At 47.5% G+C, this 17,221-nt stretch overlaps 1 protein-coding gene across 2 annotated transcripts; it reads left to right on the plus strand.

Moving 5' to 3' along the window:
- Positions 1-1,135: 1,135 nt before the first annotated feature.
- LOC103190765 (PRELI domain containing protein 3A) lies at positions 1,136-16,893 on the plus strand. Of its 2 annotated transcripts, XR_006084872.1 has the most exons (8): positions 1,136-1,211; positions 1,900-2,068; positions 3,111-3,200; positions 4,673-4,743; positions 6,310-6,412; positions 12,464-12,550; positions 15,622-15,647; positions 16,104-16,130. XR_006084872.1 is itself a non-coding variant. In XM_042332348.1 (7 exons), exons 1-7 carry the CDS (start codon positions 1,180-1,182, stop codon positions 16,171-16,173), a joined length of 561 nt encoding a protein of 186 aa, XP_042188282.1. In that variant the 5' UTR covers positions 1,136-1,179; the 3' UTR covers positions 16,174-16,893. The 2 variants fall into 2 exon arrangements, 1 of the variants encoding a protein (XP_042188282.1); XM_042332348.1 differs by lacking the exon at positions 12,464-12,550 and having other exon boundaries at positions 16,104-16,893.
- Positions 16,894-17,221: the final 328 nt, after the last annotated feature.

Raw genomic sequence — 17,221 nt, forward strand, 5'->3', positions numbered from 1 at the left:
AGGGGGAGTGTGTGAGGGAGAGAGAGGGGAGTGTGTGAGAGAGAGAGAGGGAGTGTGTGAGAGAGAGAGAGGGGGAGTGTGTGAGAGAGAGAGGGGGAGTGTGAGAGAGAGAGGGGGAGTGTGTGAGAGAGAGAGAGGGGGAGTGTATGAGAGAGAGAGGGGAGTGTGTGAGAGAGAGGGGGGACTGTGAGAGAGAGAGAGGGGAGTGTGAGAGAGAGGGGGAGTGTGAGGGAGAGAGAGGGAGTGTGTGAGAGAGAGAGAGGGAGTGTGGAGAGAGAGAGAGGGGGAGTGTGTGAGAGAGAGAGGGGAGTGTGAGAGAGAGAGGGGGAGTGTGTGAGAGAGAGAGAGAGGGAGTGTGAGAGAGAGGGGAGTGTGAGAGAGAGAGGGGGAGTGTGAGAGGGAGAGAGGGGGAGTGTGAGAGAGAGAGAGGGGGAGTGTGTGAGAGAGAGAGGGGGAGTGTGAGAGAGAGAGAGGGGGAGTGTGAGAGAGAGAGAGGGGGAGTGTGAGAGGAGAGGAGGGAGAGAGAGGGAGTGTGAGAGGGAGAGAGGGGGAGTGTGAGGGAGAGAGAGGGGAGTGTGAGAGAGAGAGGGGGAGGGAGAGAGAGGAGGGAGGGGGGAGTGGTGAGGGAGAGAGAGGGGGAGTGTGAGAGGGAGAGGGGAGTGTGAGAGAGAGGGAGTGTGAGAGAGAGAGGGGAGTGTGAGAGAGAGAGAGGGGGAGTGTGAGAGAGGAGAGGGGGAGTGTGAGAGAGGAGGGGGAGTGTGTGAGAGAGAGAGGGGGAGTGTGAGAGAGAGAGGGGGAGTGTGAGAGAGAGAGGGGGAGTGTGAGAGAGAGAGGGGGAGTGTGAGAGAGAGAGAGGGGGAGTGTGAGAGGGAGAGGGGGAGTGTGAGAGGGAGAGTGTGAGAGGAGAGAGGGAGTGTGAGAGGAGAGAGGAGGGGGAGTGTGGAGGAGAGAGAGGGGGAGTGTGAGAGAGAGAGGGGGAGTGTGAGAGAGAGGGGAGTGTGAGAGAGAGAGGGGAGTGTGAGAGAGAGGGGGAGTGTGAGAGAGAGGGGAGTGTGAGAGAGGGGGAGAGAGAGAGAGAGGGGAGTGTGAGAGAGAGAGGGGGAGTGTGAGAGAGAGAAGGGAGTGTGTGAGAGGGGAGGTGTGAGGGAGAGAGAGGGGGGGGTGAGGGTTGGGGTTGACATGAAGATCTGGAGCTCGGAGCACGTGTTCGGGTAACAACATCAACAATCCTGGCGTGGGATACAGCCATGGGGGGGCTGGTCAGTGGGGGGGGGTTTGGCTGGTCAGTGGGTGGGGGGTCTGGTCAGTGGTGGGGGGGCTGGTCAGTGGGGGGGGGATGGTCAGTGGGGGGGCTGGTCAGTGGGGGGGGTTGGCTGGTCAGTGGTGGGGGGGCTGGTCAGTGGGGGGGGGTCTGGTCAGTGGGGGGATGTGGGGAATTCTCAGTTGGGTTTGGAGACTGTTGAGCAGGTGACGGGTGTCCGTGGGTGTCAGACACCCGGAGGGTCACGGTGACGGTTTCCGTGGGTGTGTGTTTTTAAGTCTGATTTAACATTAACCTCTACAGAATGGAATAGGAGAATGGTAGTATTTTGGAAAACTCTTGTATGTTTGGGTTCCCCGTTCTTTCTTTTACTGTAGTAAAATAACAATAATAATCCCGGCATTTGATACAGCGCCTCATCACACGGCTTCGAGACGTCTCAAAGCGCTTCACAGGATACACTGTAAAGTGAATTGACTGTGTATTTTGTGGTAGAAACACGACAGCCAATTGCGCACAGCAGTGAGTGTCCCACAAACAGTCATAGATTGAGTGACCAGAATATTATTATTATTTTATTTGTATTGCATGAAATGTGTCTGTGTTTGACCAACATTTTTCCTTTGATGTCATTTCAGCCATCCATGGGAGACTGTTATCAAAGCTGCAATGAAAAAGTATCCGAACCCCATGAACCCCAGTGTAGTGGGAGTTGACGTATTGGACAGAAACCTGGACCCACAAGGCAGATTGCACAGCTATCGTCTGCTCTGCACAGAATGGGGACTGCCCACCATTGTCAAGGCTGTAAGTATCCGAATAGTTTAATTCAATATTTCAGTTTGGTGATATTGAGTGGGTGAGTACAGTAAATTCACACCAGCCTTTATAACTCATATAATCACCAAAGTCGTCCACACGACTCGTGTTAATGACCTCCTCACTGGTAACATGGCTCCTGCCCTCCATTACTCCACACTTACCGGTGCTTTGAATCGCGGGGAATGCCGTCCTGACCCATGGACGTTTGCACAGAAGAACCTCATTTCCCGCGATTCCATCACCTGCCGATAAGTGACGTGGTGACGGTCAGGAAGCTTTGAATCACAGGAAACGTAGTCTTGACCCATCACCACATACACAGGACCAGTGTAGATTATTGATTAAATCTGGGACCTGGAACTTTGCGTAAATCATATTAAATGTTATGGTCCCGACTGATACAACTTGTGGGAGTTTTATTAGTAGAGGTTTGTAGTGTCAAAACTCTTTAAACTATACACTCTTTCATTTCTGAAAGTTGTGTCCATTACAAGACCTTTATTACAAAACCTTCAGAGCTGTTTGCCTGTTGTCAGCCATAGAGAATTCTACGTTAGACATTTTCCAAGCATATAGAATTTAGTATATATATACTGTATATACTGTACATAATTTAGGCAAGTTTCCTTACTCCTCCTGCATCTGTTTACCTTGCAGTAAGTAGGAACCCAATTGTTAGAATCTGTTAGAAGATTGGCAGATTATTTTCCAGTGGGGGGTAATCCCGTCAAAATAAATAAATGAATAATATAGTGACTCAATCCACGTCTGTTTGTGGGACACTGCTGTGCGCAATTGGCTGCCGTGTTTCACCCACAAATATACAGTCAATTGACTTTATAGTATATTCTGTGAAGCGCTTTGAGACGTCTCGAGGATGTGGAAAGGTGCTGTATCAAATGCAAGGGTTATTATTTTTTATTATAATTTGTAACTGGGTTGTCAGAAACACTTTGTTCCATTATTAAAGCAAATATAGAAGTGAATGTGTAATATCCAGAATAACCCACACCCCTGCTTTCATTAGATCTTGGGTTCAAGCAGGACCACAACTTACGTTAAGGAACACTCTGTTGTAGATCCAGTCGATCAGACCATGGAGCTCAGCTCTTCTAACGTAAGTAAAAAGCTTTTTAAAATCTGCAACGTGATTTTGCTGTTTAATAAAATGTTAAATAAAATGCTGCTCAATCGTAATTCCAGTAATTATTTTGTGTCCGCCTTTGTTTTACTTCCATGTGAGATAGAAAACTGCTGTCATTCCATAGTGGGTGAATGTCGGAAATACTGAAACTTGTAGAATTTTTGTCACAATAATAATAATAATCATAATAATGATAGTCCTTGCATTTGATATAGTGCCTTTCACTTCACAGGATTTTACTGTAACATAATGTGTATTTATGGGCAAGTGTCCCCACACACAGCCGTGGGGCAAGTGGGTAATATTATTTGGGGGACTGTTGTCCAGGACACCGGGAGAGAGAGAGAAACTCCCTTCTCTTTTCCAATAGCCCCGCGGGATCTTTACCATCCGCCTGAACAGGCAGACGGGACCTCGGGTTAACGTCTCCCCCCGAGGACGGCACCTCCCACAGTGTCACCCCCCACCCCACCCCCAGCGCTGTATTGGAGCATCGGCTTAGACTTCAACGTCGCAATGTGGGTCTTGTGACTCCGAGGTGGGAGCTACCGGGCCAACCGGGCTGACACACTGTCAGGAGTTAATGGATGGCCTTTGTTTTGCTTTGTCTTATCCTCTATTTCCATATTTGTTTTGTCATTTTCTTAAAACAAACTCTCCTTCAGTTGGTTATAATGATGAAAATGAAGTCAATGAAAAGCTTAATAAATGGTGATGAGAATATGGAGTAGACAACAGCAAATCGCACTTACATCGCGCCTGCGGCTCATGTCAGGGGCACGTCCCAAGGCGCTGGACAGTCAGGGACATGGACCCGAGCTGGGGGTTGGGATCAGGAGGGGATGAGGGCAGGGAGGGTGGGGGTTGGAGGGTGACCAAAGGTGTGGTCGATGAGGATGGGCCTTGAAGGAGGCGAGGGAGAGGGTGAGGGAGAGGGACTGTGGGATGGAGTTCCAAAGTGTGGAGGCTGAAGGCCCGACTGCAGATGGTGGGGTGGGTCGGGCGGTGCGGTGCACGTGGAGCAGACCAGAGCCTGCTGAGCGCAAGGAGTGGACAGGTCAACATGGAGTTAGCAGGTCACAGAGGTAGGGAGGAGCCAGGCCATGGAGGGGCTTGAAGGCGTAGACGAGGATTTTGAACTCTATCCTCTTGGAGGATGGGGAGCCAGTGGAGCCGGGCGAGGATAGGTTCAGACTACTATTGATATTGATATTGAAGCGTTCAAAAGAACATTAGCTATGTTCTTGGTAAGTAAGGGATATGGAGAGAATTGGTGTCCTAGGCTTGATGGTGGCGCAGGCTCCATGAGTCAATCAGCCTCCTCATGTTCAGTAAAGCATTGTGAAGCGCTTTGAGATGTCCTCCCATCGTGAAAGATGCTATGTCAAATATAAGGACTATTATTAATAATAACCTACATTGACCTGTTGTGATGTTTGTTACAGATATCCCTCACTAACTTGGTGTCAGTCGATGAAAGGCTGATATATCGACCTCATCCGGAAAACTCTGAACTGTGAGTTTGGAGATGTTTTATTTTGCTTTGAGATCTTTTCAATATCTTGCTTTATTTTGCTTTTTATAGTTCAAAAACAATCAATCGATACTCGATCCTTCAAAACATTCAAACAACAGTAAACAGTTTGTTTGTTTCAAACCTCAGTGCGTGTCAGTGCGTGTCAGCCCGGCTCAGTGTGTGTGTCAGCCCGGCTCAGTGTGTGTGTCAGCCCGGCTCAGTGTGTGTGTCAGCCCGGCTCAGGGTGTGTGTCAGCCCGGCTCAGTGTGTGTGTCAGCCCGGCTCAGGGTGTGTGTCAGCCCGGCTCAGGGTGTGTGTCAGCCCGGCTCAGTGCGTGTGTCAGCCCGGCTCAGTGTGTGTCAGTGTGTGTCAGCCCGGCTCAGTGTGTGTCAGTGTGTGTCAGCCCGGCTCAGTGTGTGTGTCAGCCCGGCTCAGTGTGTGTGTCAGCCCGGCTCAGTGTGTGTGTCGGCCCGGCTCAGTGTGTGTCAGTGTGTGTCAGCCCGGCTCAGTGTGTGTGTCAGCCCGGCTCAGTGCGTGTGTCAGCCCGGCTCAGTGTGTGTCAGCCCGGCTCAGTGTGTGTGTCGGCCCGGCTCAGTGCGTGTGTCAGCCCGGCTCAGTGTGTGTCAGCCCGGCTCAGTGGTAGCGCGCTCTCTCTTCTCTTTCTCTCTCACCCCGCCCCCCCCTCTCTATCTCTTTCTCTCTGTCTCCCTCTCTCTCTCTCTCTCTCTCAGTCAGGAGGTTGTGGGTTCAAGCCCCACGTCAGGACTTGGAATCACACAGTCTAAGCTGATGCTCCAATACAGCGCTGGGGGTGGGGGGGCACTGTGGGAGGTGCCGTCCTCGGGAGGAGACGTTATTGGAAAAGAGAAGGGAGTTTCTCTCTCTCTCCCGGTGTCCTGGACAACAATCCCCCAAATAATATTGCCCACTCGCTCCACGGCTGTGTGTGGGGCACTGCTGTGTGTAATTGGCTGCCGAGTTTTGTCCACAAAGTATACAGTCACTACACTTAATAGTAAATCCTGTGAAGCGCTTTGAGGCGTCTCAATGATGTGATAATGGGCTATGTCAAATGTAAGGATTATTATTATTTGAAAATCGGATCGGAAGTTTACAAGTGGCTGTTACACTCTTAACTATTTTTGTTTGTATAAAATATCCCCCAATTCCCAGATTTTGGCATTGTTTCTAAACAACTCTTAATAATATGTACAATTCCTGAAATCTTAATAATTCTGGCGAATTCCCTTCAAGCATTTTGTGGGTGAAAATAACCTAAATAATAATAAATAAATAGATAATAATAATAATCCTTGCATTTGATACAGCGCCTTATCATGTGTTTCAGACTCCTCAAAGCGCTTCACGGAATATACTGTTAAGTGTAGTGACTGTGTATTTTTATATATATTATATATTTATAATATATAAATATATAATATATATATACTGTCCAGCGCCTTGGAACCCACCTCCCGACATGGAAGGCACTTTACATGTATCATTTTGTTGTTGTTGTTAACTGCTTTAGTTGTCAACGCAGTCAATAAATGTATTTTGATTTAGGACCGTTCTGACACAGGAAGCAATTATCACAGTGAAAGGAGTGAGTCTGAGCAGCTATTTGGAAGGATTAATGGCAAACACGATTTCTGCCAACGCCAGAAAGGTAGTATGTGACATTGGAATATTTCAGTCGCTATTTCAAACCCATCACTACTTGAGTGAATGAGTGGCAAATATATGGAACAGACTCTCTGGGGAGACGGTAGAAGCAGAAAGTGTTGCTTTTTTCAAAACCAAATCCACCTCAAAGCTGATCTCTAGGTCAACGGTGTAAAATTTTGTGGGTAGTGTACGAGACAAAATTGATTTAATTTTTCTTTCCTTTTGTTTGTCTAATCTCTGCTTTTATTCTATTAACAACACCGGGTCTGACCTCCTCCTCGTCCCCCGAGGCCTCCGCTCCCCCCTCGCGGCTGTGCCTTCAGCCACTACCCCCCGAGGCTCTGGAACTCCCTTCCTCACTCCCTTCCCCTCGTCCCCTCTCTTCCTATTTTCAGGTCTCGGCTGAAGACCTTTCTCTTCGACCGCGCCTTTGGTCACCTCCCCCCCCCCCCTGGCCCCTCCCCCTCCCCCTCCCCACCCTCCCCCTCCCCCCCTCCCCCTCCCCAGCCCTTCCCCCTCCCCAGCCCCTCCCCCTCCCCAGCCCCTCCCCCGGCTCCCCCCCCTCCCCCAGCTCCTCCCCACCCCTGGCTCCCCCCTCCCCCTGGCTCTCCCCCTCCCCTGGCTCTCCACCTCCCCCTGGCTCCCCCCCTCCCCCTGGCTCCCCCCCTCCCCCAGCTCCTCCCCCACCCCTGGCTCCCCCCCTCCCCCTGGCTCCCCCCCTCCCCCAGCTCCTCCCCCACCCCTGGCTCAGCCCCGGGATCCGTAACTGAAACGTTCTGAGATGCCGCCCAGCGTCCTATATAAATCCAAGATGTTGTTGTAGCATTTCTTTTAATGAAAAAATGCAAGTATTAATATTTTTGTCGGTTAGTTTAGCGCTGTCTTATGAGTTGAATCAAAGCATTTAAGTGAATATGAACATATTATACTTTTCATTTCTCTTGTTTCATTGGGTTGGTTTTCTGACTTGCCCTAATCGCTAATTACAGTAAAACTCACATCAGTCTTTATACATTAGAATCCATTAGAATATCATAGACTTCATAGAATGTTACGGCACAGGAGGCCATTCGGCCCATCGAGTCTGTGCGGCTCTTTGACAGAGCGTCACTTTCACTAACCCCAATCACCAGCTTTCTCCCCATAACCCCACAAACCCGTCTTCCCCGATACCTGTCCAGTTCTCTCTTAAAAGCTGTTATGGAATCGGACTTCACTGCCCTTTCGGGCGGATCATTCCAAATCCCAACAACTCGCTGAGTGAAAACATTTCTTCTAACCTCCCCTCTGCTTCTTTTGGTGATATCTTCAGACTGTGACCGCGGGTCACAGACACACCTACCAGCGGAAACAGCTTTCCCTATCTCGCCTGTCGAAACCTTTCATGATCTTGAAGACCTCTATCAGGTCCCCACGTAACCTTCTCTGCTCTAATGGGAAAAGTCCTAACTTCTCCACTGTCCTCATAGCTAAGGTTCCCCATTCCTGGTATCATTCTCGTGAATCTCCTCTGTACCCTTTCCAGTGCCTTAATGTCCTTCCTGAGGTAATGTGCCCAGAACTGGACGCAGTACTCCAGCTGAGGCCTAACCAGTGTTTTGTACAGATTAACCATAACCCCTACTCTTATACTCTGTGCCCTACTAATAAAGCTCAGTACACCAAATGCCCTTTTACTGCCCTATCTACCTGCTCTGCCACCTTCAATGAATCGCTTACTTGAACACCCAGATCTCTCTGTACGTTCACCCCCTTAAGATTGAGCTCCAAGTCTATATTGCCTCCTATCATTCTTCCAACCTAAGTGTATCACCTCACACTTATCCACATTGAAACCCATCTGCCACATGTCAGCCCATTCCACCATTCTGTGTATGTCTGCCTGCAGTCCGTCACAATCTTCTTCACTATTTACTACCCGACCTAACTTGGTATCATCTGCAAACTTGGAAATAGTGCTCCCTATGGCCAAGTCCAGATCATTAATATATATTAGAAAGAGCAGTGGTCCCAATACCGATCCCTGGGGGACACCGCTGCACACCTCCGTCCATTGCGAGAAACACCCATTAACACCACCCTCTGCTTTCTGTCACTCAGTCAGTTCCTAATCCAAATGGCTACTGTCCCCTTAATACTGTGGGCCTCTAATTTTTTTATTAACCTCTTATGCGGTACTGTGTCAAAAGCCTTTTTAAAATCCATGTAAATAATGTCCACCGCATTTCCCTCATCAACCCTCGCAGTCACCTCTTCAAAAAATTCTATTAGATTTGTTAGGCAAGATTTGCCTTTAACAAATCCATGTTGGGGGTCTCTAATTACCTCGTGTTCCTCTAAGTAGAGATCTATTCTGTCCCGGATTATGGTCTCCAGTAGCTTTCCTATGACCGAAGTTAGGCTGACTGGCCTGTAATTTCCGGGCTTGTCTTTCTGCCCCTTTTTGTAGAGTGGGGTAACATTAGCCACTCTCCAGTCTCTTGGCACCACTCCTGTGTCCAATGACGATTGAAATATACAGCACAGAAACAGGCCACTCACCCAACTGGTCTGTGCCGGTGTTTATGCTCCACATGAGCCCCTCCTGCCCTTCCTCAACTAAGCCTTCAAGCCTAACCTTCTATTCCTTTCTCCCTCATGTACCTCTCTAGCTTTATAAATCGTATAATCACCTAAGTCTACAGATCACCTGACAGTGGAAGGGAGGTAGAGGAAGAAATATGCAAGCAAATTAGGGAAATGAGTAAAAAATATAGAGTAATAATCATGGGGGATTTCAACTCCCACCAAATAAATTGGCCAGAAGAGGTAGGTAAAGGGGATAAGGGAATGGAGTTCCTTCAATGAACCAGAGCAGATAAGAGAAGTACGAGTAGGGGAACATCTAGACAATAGCAATCGTAATTAATAAGGTTTAATATAATGATTGAGAAGGACATCAGTATGACAAACATTAGGATAATAGATTGGAAAAAAGCTGATTTTGTGGGGATGAGAATGGAACTTGGGAAAATAAGTGGAAAACAATATTATAATAATAATAATAATAATAATAATAATGCTTGCATTTGATATAGCGCTTTTCACGTCGGGAGGACGTCCCAAAGCGCTTCACAGAACACACTGTAAAGTGAATTGACTGTATATTTGTGGGCGAACGCGGCAGCCAATTGCGCACAGCAATGTCCCACAAACAGTCGTAGATTGAAAATGACAAATTTATTATTGTTTTTGGATTTTGGAGGGATTATTATTAGCAAACAAAGAGATAGAGCAGCAGTGGGAAACATTTAAGATGGTAGTCAATAGAGAGAAATATATTCTGTTAAAAATCGAGACAAAGCTAAACAATAATGAGACACCATGGATGACTAAAGACATAAGGGCAAAGTTGAAACTCGGGAAAGAGGCATTCACTAAGTACATAAACAACGAGGAGAGAGAGAGAGCACAACACAAAATAATACGAAGAAGTCAGGAAAATAGTCAAAAAACAATTAGGAAGGCAAAGAGGAATTATAATAATAATAATCCTTGCATTTGATATAGCGCTTTTCACGTCGGGAGGACATCCCAAAGCGCTTCACAGAACACACTGTAAAGTGAATTGACTGTATATTTGTGGGCGAACGCGGCAGCCAATTGCGCACAGCAATGTCCCACAATCAGTCGTAGATTGAAAATGACCAATTTATTATTGTTTTTTGTTTTGGAGGGATTATTATTAGGCTCTGTGTGGAGTAAGGAAACTTGCCCGAGGTTTCGCCCTCTGCCTGGAATTGAACTCAGGTCTCTCACTTGCAAAGCGAGTGCTCTAACCACTGAGCTACAGGACTCCACAGGACTCCACAGGACTCCATTATGAAATTAATTATCAAGGAATATAAAAATAAATAGTAAAATATTCTACAGACATATAAATAACAAAAGAAAAATTAATTAAGAATAGGGCCACTAAGGGATGGACAAGATAAACTCACAGAAATGGCAGAAACATTGAATAATGGCTTTGCCTCAGTATTCACCAGGGAGACCGATCAGGTGGACATGACAGCAGAACAGATCAAAAATAATATAAACACATTTAAGTTACAAAGGTGAGATATAATCAAAAAACTAACAAAACTCGGAAAGGATAAAACCCCTGGTCCAGATGGTTTGCATCCGAGAGAAGAGATAGCACAAGCACTCTTATACATATATAATAACTCATTAGAAAAGGAAGTAGTGCCAGAGGACTGGAGGATAGCTAATGTTATACCTATATTTAAAAAGGGAGATAGAACAAGCCTAGGGAACTACAGACCTGTCAGCTTAACATCAGAGGTAGGAAGATAATGGAATCCTTACTGAAGAAGGAAATAGAAAAACATCTAGAAAACATAATAAAGAATAGTCAGCACGGGTTTCAAACAGGAAGGTCATGCTTGACCAACCCCATTGAATTATTTGAAGGGGAAACAGAGAGAGTAGACAAGGGGAATGCGGTAGATGTAATATATTTAGATTTCCAAAAGGTGTTCGATAAGGTACCACATAATAGACTAATGAATAAGGTCAGAGCAGGTGGAGTCGGGGGGAAATAGCAGAATGGATAGCAAGCTGCTACAAAACAGCAAACAGAGAGTAGGGGTAAAGGGTAGTTACTCAGACTGGCGCGGGGGGGTGGGCAGTGGTGTTCCACAAGGATCAGTATTCGGACCCACTGTTGTTCACAATGTACATCAATGATTTGGACTCGGGAATCAGCAGTACAATTTCAATATTTGCGGACAACACCAAATTGGGGGGAGAAGTTAATACAGAGGAAGACGGCAACACATTACAGCAAGACATTAATAAACTTGCTGAGTGGGCATTTAAATGGCAAATGCATTTCAATGTAGAAAAGTGTGAGGTGGTACATTTTAGTAGAAGGAATAAGGAAGTCACATACAGCCTGGAAAATAAAAGTCTAAATGGGGCAGAGGAGCAAAGGGATTTAGGGGTACACATACACAATTCACTAAAAGTAGCAATGCAGGTTAATAAGGCCGTAAAAAATCAAACCAGGCATTGGGGTTCATTTCTAGAGGAATAGAAATGAAAAGCAGGGAAGTTATGGTAAACCTCTATAGAACCTTGGTTAGACCACACCTACATACTGTGTGCAGTTCTGCTCCCACATTATAGAAGGGATGTAGAGACTGGAGAGGGTGCAAAGGAGATTCACAAGGATGATCGCAGAACTGAGAGGTTAGACCTATCAGGAAAGGCTGAACATACCTGGACTCTTCTCTTGAAAAGAGGAGGGTAAGAGGTGACCTGATAATGATGAAAGGTTTTGATAGGGTCGACATAGGGAAGGTGTTTCCACTTGTGGGGGAAACCCAAACCAGGGGCCATCAATATAAAATAGTCACTAATAGATCAAATAGGGAAGTTAGAAGAAATGTCTTCACACAGAGAGTAGTGGGAATGTGGAACAATGCTCCACAAGGAGTTGTTGAGGCAAATAGCACAGATGTATTTAAGGGAAAGCTCGAGAGGTACATGAGGGAGAAAGGAACAGAAGATTAGGCTTAAAGGCTTAGTTGAGGAAGGGCAGGAGGGGCTCATGTGGAGCATAAACACCGGCACAGACCAGTTGGGTGAGTGGCCTGTTTCTGTGCTGTATATTCTAATGGGTTCTAATGTACATCCACCCGAAGTCCCATTCAGTTTCCCATTAAAACCCCTTAGATTTCTCCACACAACTTGTATTAATCACCTCCTAACTGGTAACATGGCTCCCTGCCCTCCATTACTCCACAATTACCGGCTGCATTGAATCAGAGGAAACATAATCTTGATCCATCACAGCACATGCCCTTAGTGATTGTATTGTATCACCAACTGTGCAGTGTAGATTGTTGATTAACTTGGACTTCACGTAAATCATATTAAATGTTATGGTCCTGACTGATATGACTTATGTGAGTTTTACCCTATTTGTTGGTGTAATGAAAATGCTATAAATCCTGTCTGTCTCTGTTCTCCTGTGTGTGACGTTGCCTCTTCTGTGTTGCTCTAGGGGTGGGATGCTATTGAGTGGATAATTCAAAACTCTGAGAGTGCTGTTATCTAACAGCTTCACCTCTACAAACTGTACTAACCAGTGGTAACTATTGAGCGGAGTAACTATAGCTTGTCTATCTAACCAAATTGGTGTTGCATGGAACTGGCTCCTGTCTGCGTTAAAAAGGGCTGCGTGTTAACTTTGTACAGTGCCGTAGAACAGGGTGGTCCAGCACGTGGCTCGCGGGCTGCCTCAGGCCCAGAAGGTCATTCCATCCGGACCGAGACCATTTCCAAGTGTGGGTCGCCCTCTCCCTCCCACACCCCCCGACCTCCTGCGACCTCCTGTCCCGGCTGTTCCCTTGGCTCAGCAAACACCGGACTTCTTCATGTCCCCCACCCCATCTGCCCCACCATTGCCATTTTGCCCCCGCTCTCCCCTCCTTCGAGGCATGTCAAGACCTAACTCTTCGACTTCGCTTTTGGTCCTCTCATCATCTCACCTTCCTCGGCTCAGCTCCCACGCACCAGCTCAGATGCTCAGCCGGCAATGTCAAGCACTTTAAAACGTCCTTCCAACATGAAAAATGTGCTGGTCAATGTTGTTATGTTTCTGGAAACACAAAATATTGCTAATGTGGTTCGTGGACCTTTCTCAAATAGGGAATCCGGCCCACGCCAGCCAACAGGTTGGACAACCCTGCTATAGAGTGACCTGTTTTGTCTCTGCTGTGGAATGAATGCTGCTGCATTCTGAGTTCTTTTCCCCTTTGCCTCCCATTTTCTTAAATATTGCCTCAGAAAATCACCCACGTTTTACTGGTTGGGAATTGAAAAGCTGATGCTGTTCAACAACAACAACTTGCATTCACATAGCACCCTTTGCGCAGGGCCCTAGTCTCAGAGCGCTTAACAGTGGTGGAGCCTGACCCGAGCCGGGAAGGGAATGGGGGGTTGACCATAGGCACGGTCAGAGAGGAAGGTCTTCAGACGTGACCTAAAGATTAGGAAGGAAGAGGGACTGAGGGAGAGAATAACAAAGCTTTGTGGCTTAATGTTTGAAAGCATGGCCGCCGATGGTGGACAGAGGACATGAGGGACAAGCAGGAGGCGGGAGCCAGTCGAGTGGAGCTTGGCGAGGGCTGGGGTGATGGGGTACGGGGTTTAGTGTCTGATAGGGAACCAGTAGGGCCTGGCGAGGGCTGGGGTGATGGGGTACAGGGGTTAGTGTGGGTGATAGGGAGCCAGTGGGGCTGGCGAGGGCTGGGGTGATGGGGTACAGGGGTTAGTGTGTGTGATAGGGAGCCAGTGGGGGCTGGCGAGGGCTGGGGTGATGGGTACAGGGTTTAGTGTGGGTGACAGAGTTCTGAATTTTGTGGATTGTGGAGCTGGGGACGGGTTTTGTAAGGTCTGCCGAGTGTCTGTCACCTACGGACTCCATCAATCTGTGTGATTAAGGATGTTCAAACCAGTATGTACGCCACCCGGACATGGCAAGTTACCCACTTGTGGAATGAGAAGTGCGCACTCTCTCCCTGTAAGGACCACCTGCTTTCCTGATACCAGAGTGCACTGGGTATAGGTTTGGGAACCCCAGTGTGTGGGTTGGAGTAACTACTAAAGTCCTGTGCACATTAGGTAGAGACCCCATCTCACCATTGTGAGGGCAGGATTCGATTCCTGGATGGGACGTCCCTGTTTACCTAATTCCGGAGAGTATTAGGCGCAGGTTGGCGAGAGCCGAGGTTTGGGGGGGCCCCAGAGTGTGTGTTGGGGTAACTGCTGGAGTGTAACCCACTAAACCCACACCGCTCGGCCATTGATATCACTGTCCGGCAGCTTTCCCACTGCTTGTCCAGCGAGGACCCCCCTCCCCGTTAGTTAGGGCTTTGGCTGTGGGGTTACCAGGGGCTGAGGGGGAGGATTCCCGGCCCCCAGTGACTGGTCGGCCCTTCCAGGTCCTGCTGATGAGCCGGGCCGGGCTGTGCTGCCATCAGCAGTGGGAGAGGGACACTGTGGCCCCTCCTGGTCAGGAACAGAGCATAAATTGTGGGGATTTTTAAAGTGATTTTGAAAGTGGTGATGGGATTAATGTCACACGTTCAGATCTCCCGCAAACAGGTGAGTGCCCTCTCCTGGCCGCCCCAGGAACTGTTTTGGCTGATTTCCTGTCGTGCATGGTGAAATTCTTTGTATTGTTATACAGTAAAACTCATGTAAGTCTTACCTTTATAACTCATATAATCACCAAAGTCGTACGTCCTCCTGAAGTCCCATTCAGTTTCCTATCAAAACCATTTAGATTTCTCCACACGACTCGTGTTAATGACCTCCTCACTGGTAACATGGCTCCTGCCCTCCATTACTCCACACTTACCGGTGCTTTGAATCGCGGGGAATGCCGTCCTGACCCATGGACGTTTGCACAGAAGAACCTCATTTCCCGCGATTCCATCACCTGCCGGTTAGTGACGTGGTGATGGACAGGAAGCTTTGAATCACAGGAAACGTAGTCTTGACCCATCACCACATGTGCACTTAGCGGCTGCAGTGAATTACACGAGCGCTGGGCACGTTATTGATTAAATCAGATTTGAAATGACTTCTACAGTTTGCCTGTAACTCGGACTTTGTGTAAGTTACATTAACTGTTATGGTCCCGACTGACGTGAGTTTCACTGTATCTTGATGTCATTTCTGTTTAACTTTATGGTTGTTCCTACCATTGTATTGTTTCCTCTGTTCCTCCTCAGACTTGTAGTGTAGGTCTGACAGTCCATAACCTTGTTTGTTTCATGTTGCTGTTTGCATGTTTTTTTTTCTTTTAATCAAACTTATGTGTTGTCGGCTTTGCCAGCAAACAGTTTCAAAGCCAGTTTTCAAAGCAGCTGCACGTCCAAAGCTTCAAACGCAATACATACAATATACATGCACTGTATATGTACCGAACATACACTGAACATGCAGTGCACACGCAGTACATACACGGTACATACAATATACATACAATGTAAATGCAATGCACATACAATGTACATACAATCTACATACACTACATACACTGTACCTGCAAAGCACATACAATGTACATGCAATGTACATCCCATGTGCTGCTGTTTTGCCTGGTTGGGATCTCACTGTTTTAACTCTTGCACATTGAATTTTCCGTTGCAGGTTTCCAAACACACAATTGGCCTCTGGTAAGTTGTCAAGTCAACTTTGACCCAATATTTTTTGAATTTTTTTTTAAAGAAATTGTTTAAAGAAAATACCCGTTTATGCCGAGTATTCTGAGTCGAGGTTGCCATGGTGTTTCGCCATTATTACGTTTAGCTGTTTGTGGAGTCCTGCAGCTCAGTGGTTAGAGTATTGGCCTTGTTAGCGAGAGGACCCGGGTTTGATTCCCGGGCAGCGTGAAACCTCAGGCAAGTTTCCTTACTCCCCACGCCTCTGTTTACCGGCAGTCAGTAGGAACCCGGTTATTACGTGATTGGTGGATTGCTTTCTGGGGGTAGTAATCCCTTCAAAAAGAAAATAATAGCGTCCTCACCACAACGCCACAGACTCCCAGCTCTCAAATGTTGCACTTGATTTGAATAATGAGATAATTTGATAATTTCAATTGCATTTCTGATGTGAAACATTCTGCTTCCCAGGTACCTTCCCCATCACTTGGCACTTGCCAAGGCACTGGAGTGGGTCAGAACGATAAACATGGAGATCTGACAAGCTGGAGACGTCACAACATCTGACAGTAACCAGACTGTGGTGTGGATTGCCTGTCCCTCTGCCACCCTTCACTGTCCAGCACTTGGGCTGAGAGTGGGAGGCATTTTTTGGTGGGTGGGGGGGGAACCTGATGTTTTGTGTTCTGCTTTTATTTATTGCATCATCAAATTTTTTTTAATAAGAATTTATGGTGACCAAAATATGTCTTGAATGTGTGAAAAACGCCAAAAATTCCAGTGTTTTGGAAATCAGTGTTAACCAGCAGCTAAACTAGACACCTGGGCAACTAGGCACCTGGGCACTTGGGCAACTAGGCACCTGGGCAACTAGGCACCTGGGCACCTGCACAACTAAGCACCTGGGCAACTAGGCACCTGGGCAACTAGGCACCTGGGCAACTAGGCACCTGGGTAACTGGGCACCTGGGCAACTAGGCACCTGGGCACCTGCACAACTAAGCACCTGGGCAACTAGGCACCTGGGCAACTAGGCACCTGGGCAACTAGGCACTTGGGCAACTAGGCACCTGGGCAACTAGGCACTTGGGCAACTAGGCACCTGCACAACTAGGCACCTGGGCAACTGGGCACCTGGGCAACTAGACATCTGCACAACTAAGCACCTGGGCACCTGGGTAACTGAGCGAGCATCTGGGCAACTGAGCACCTGGGCAACTAATCACCTGGGCAACTAAGCAACTGGGCACCTGGGCAATTAGGCTACTGGGCAACAAGGCAATGGGATTCTGTATGTAAGTTATAGTCATTGTGAAAGCTAGCATCCTTATTGGTAAAATGGAGTCACACATAATTCCTTTAAAAAAAGTTACGTTTTGGATTGATGTGTGTGGGGGTGGGGGGGTGGGCGGGGATTGGAAGGAATATAACTTGGGACGGGGCGTCCAGGCTTTTGGCTGCCGAGGGCTGGATGCCCTATTTGAGAAATGTTTGTGGGCTGCATAGCAATAAATCAGTGTTTTCCTTCCAGGAATATAACATTCACAGGTTATGGAGGGAGGGGGGGAGGGAGGGGCTGCCAGTTGGCG

This window comes from Callorhinchus milii, unplaced genomic scaffold (genome assembly GCF_018977255.1).
Source record: "Callorhinchus milii isolate IMCB2004 unplaced genomic scaffold, IMCB_Cmil_1.0 Scaffold2, whole genome shotgun sequence".
NCBI lineage: Eukaryota > Metazoa > Chordata > Chondrichthyes > Chimaeriformes > Callorhinchidae > Callorhinchus > Callorhinchus milii.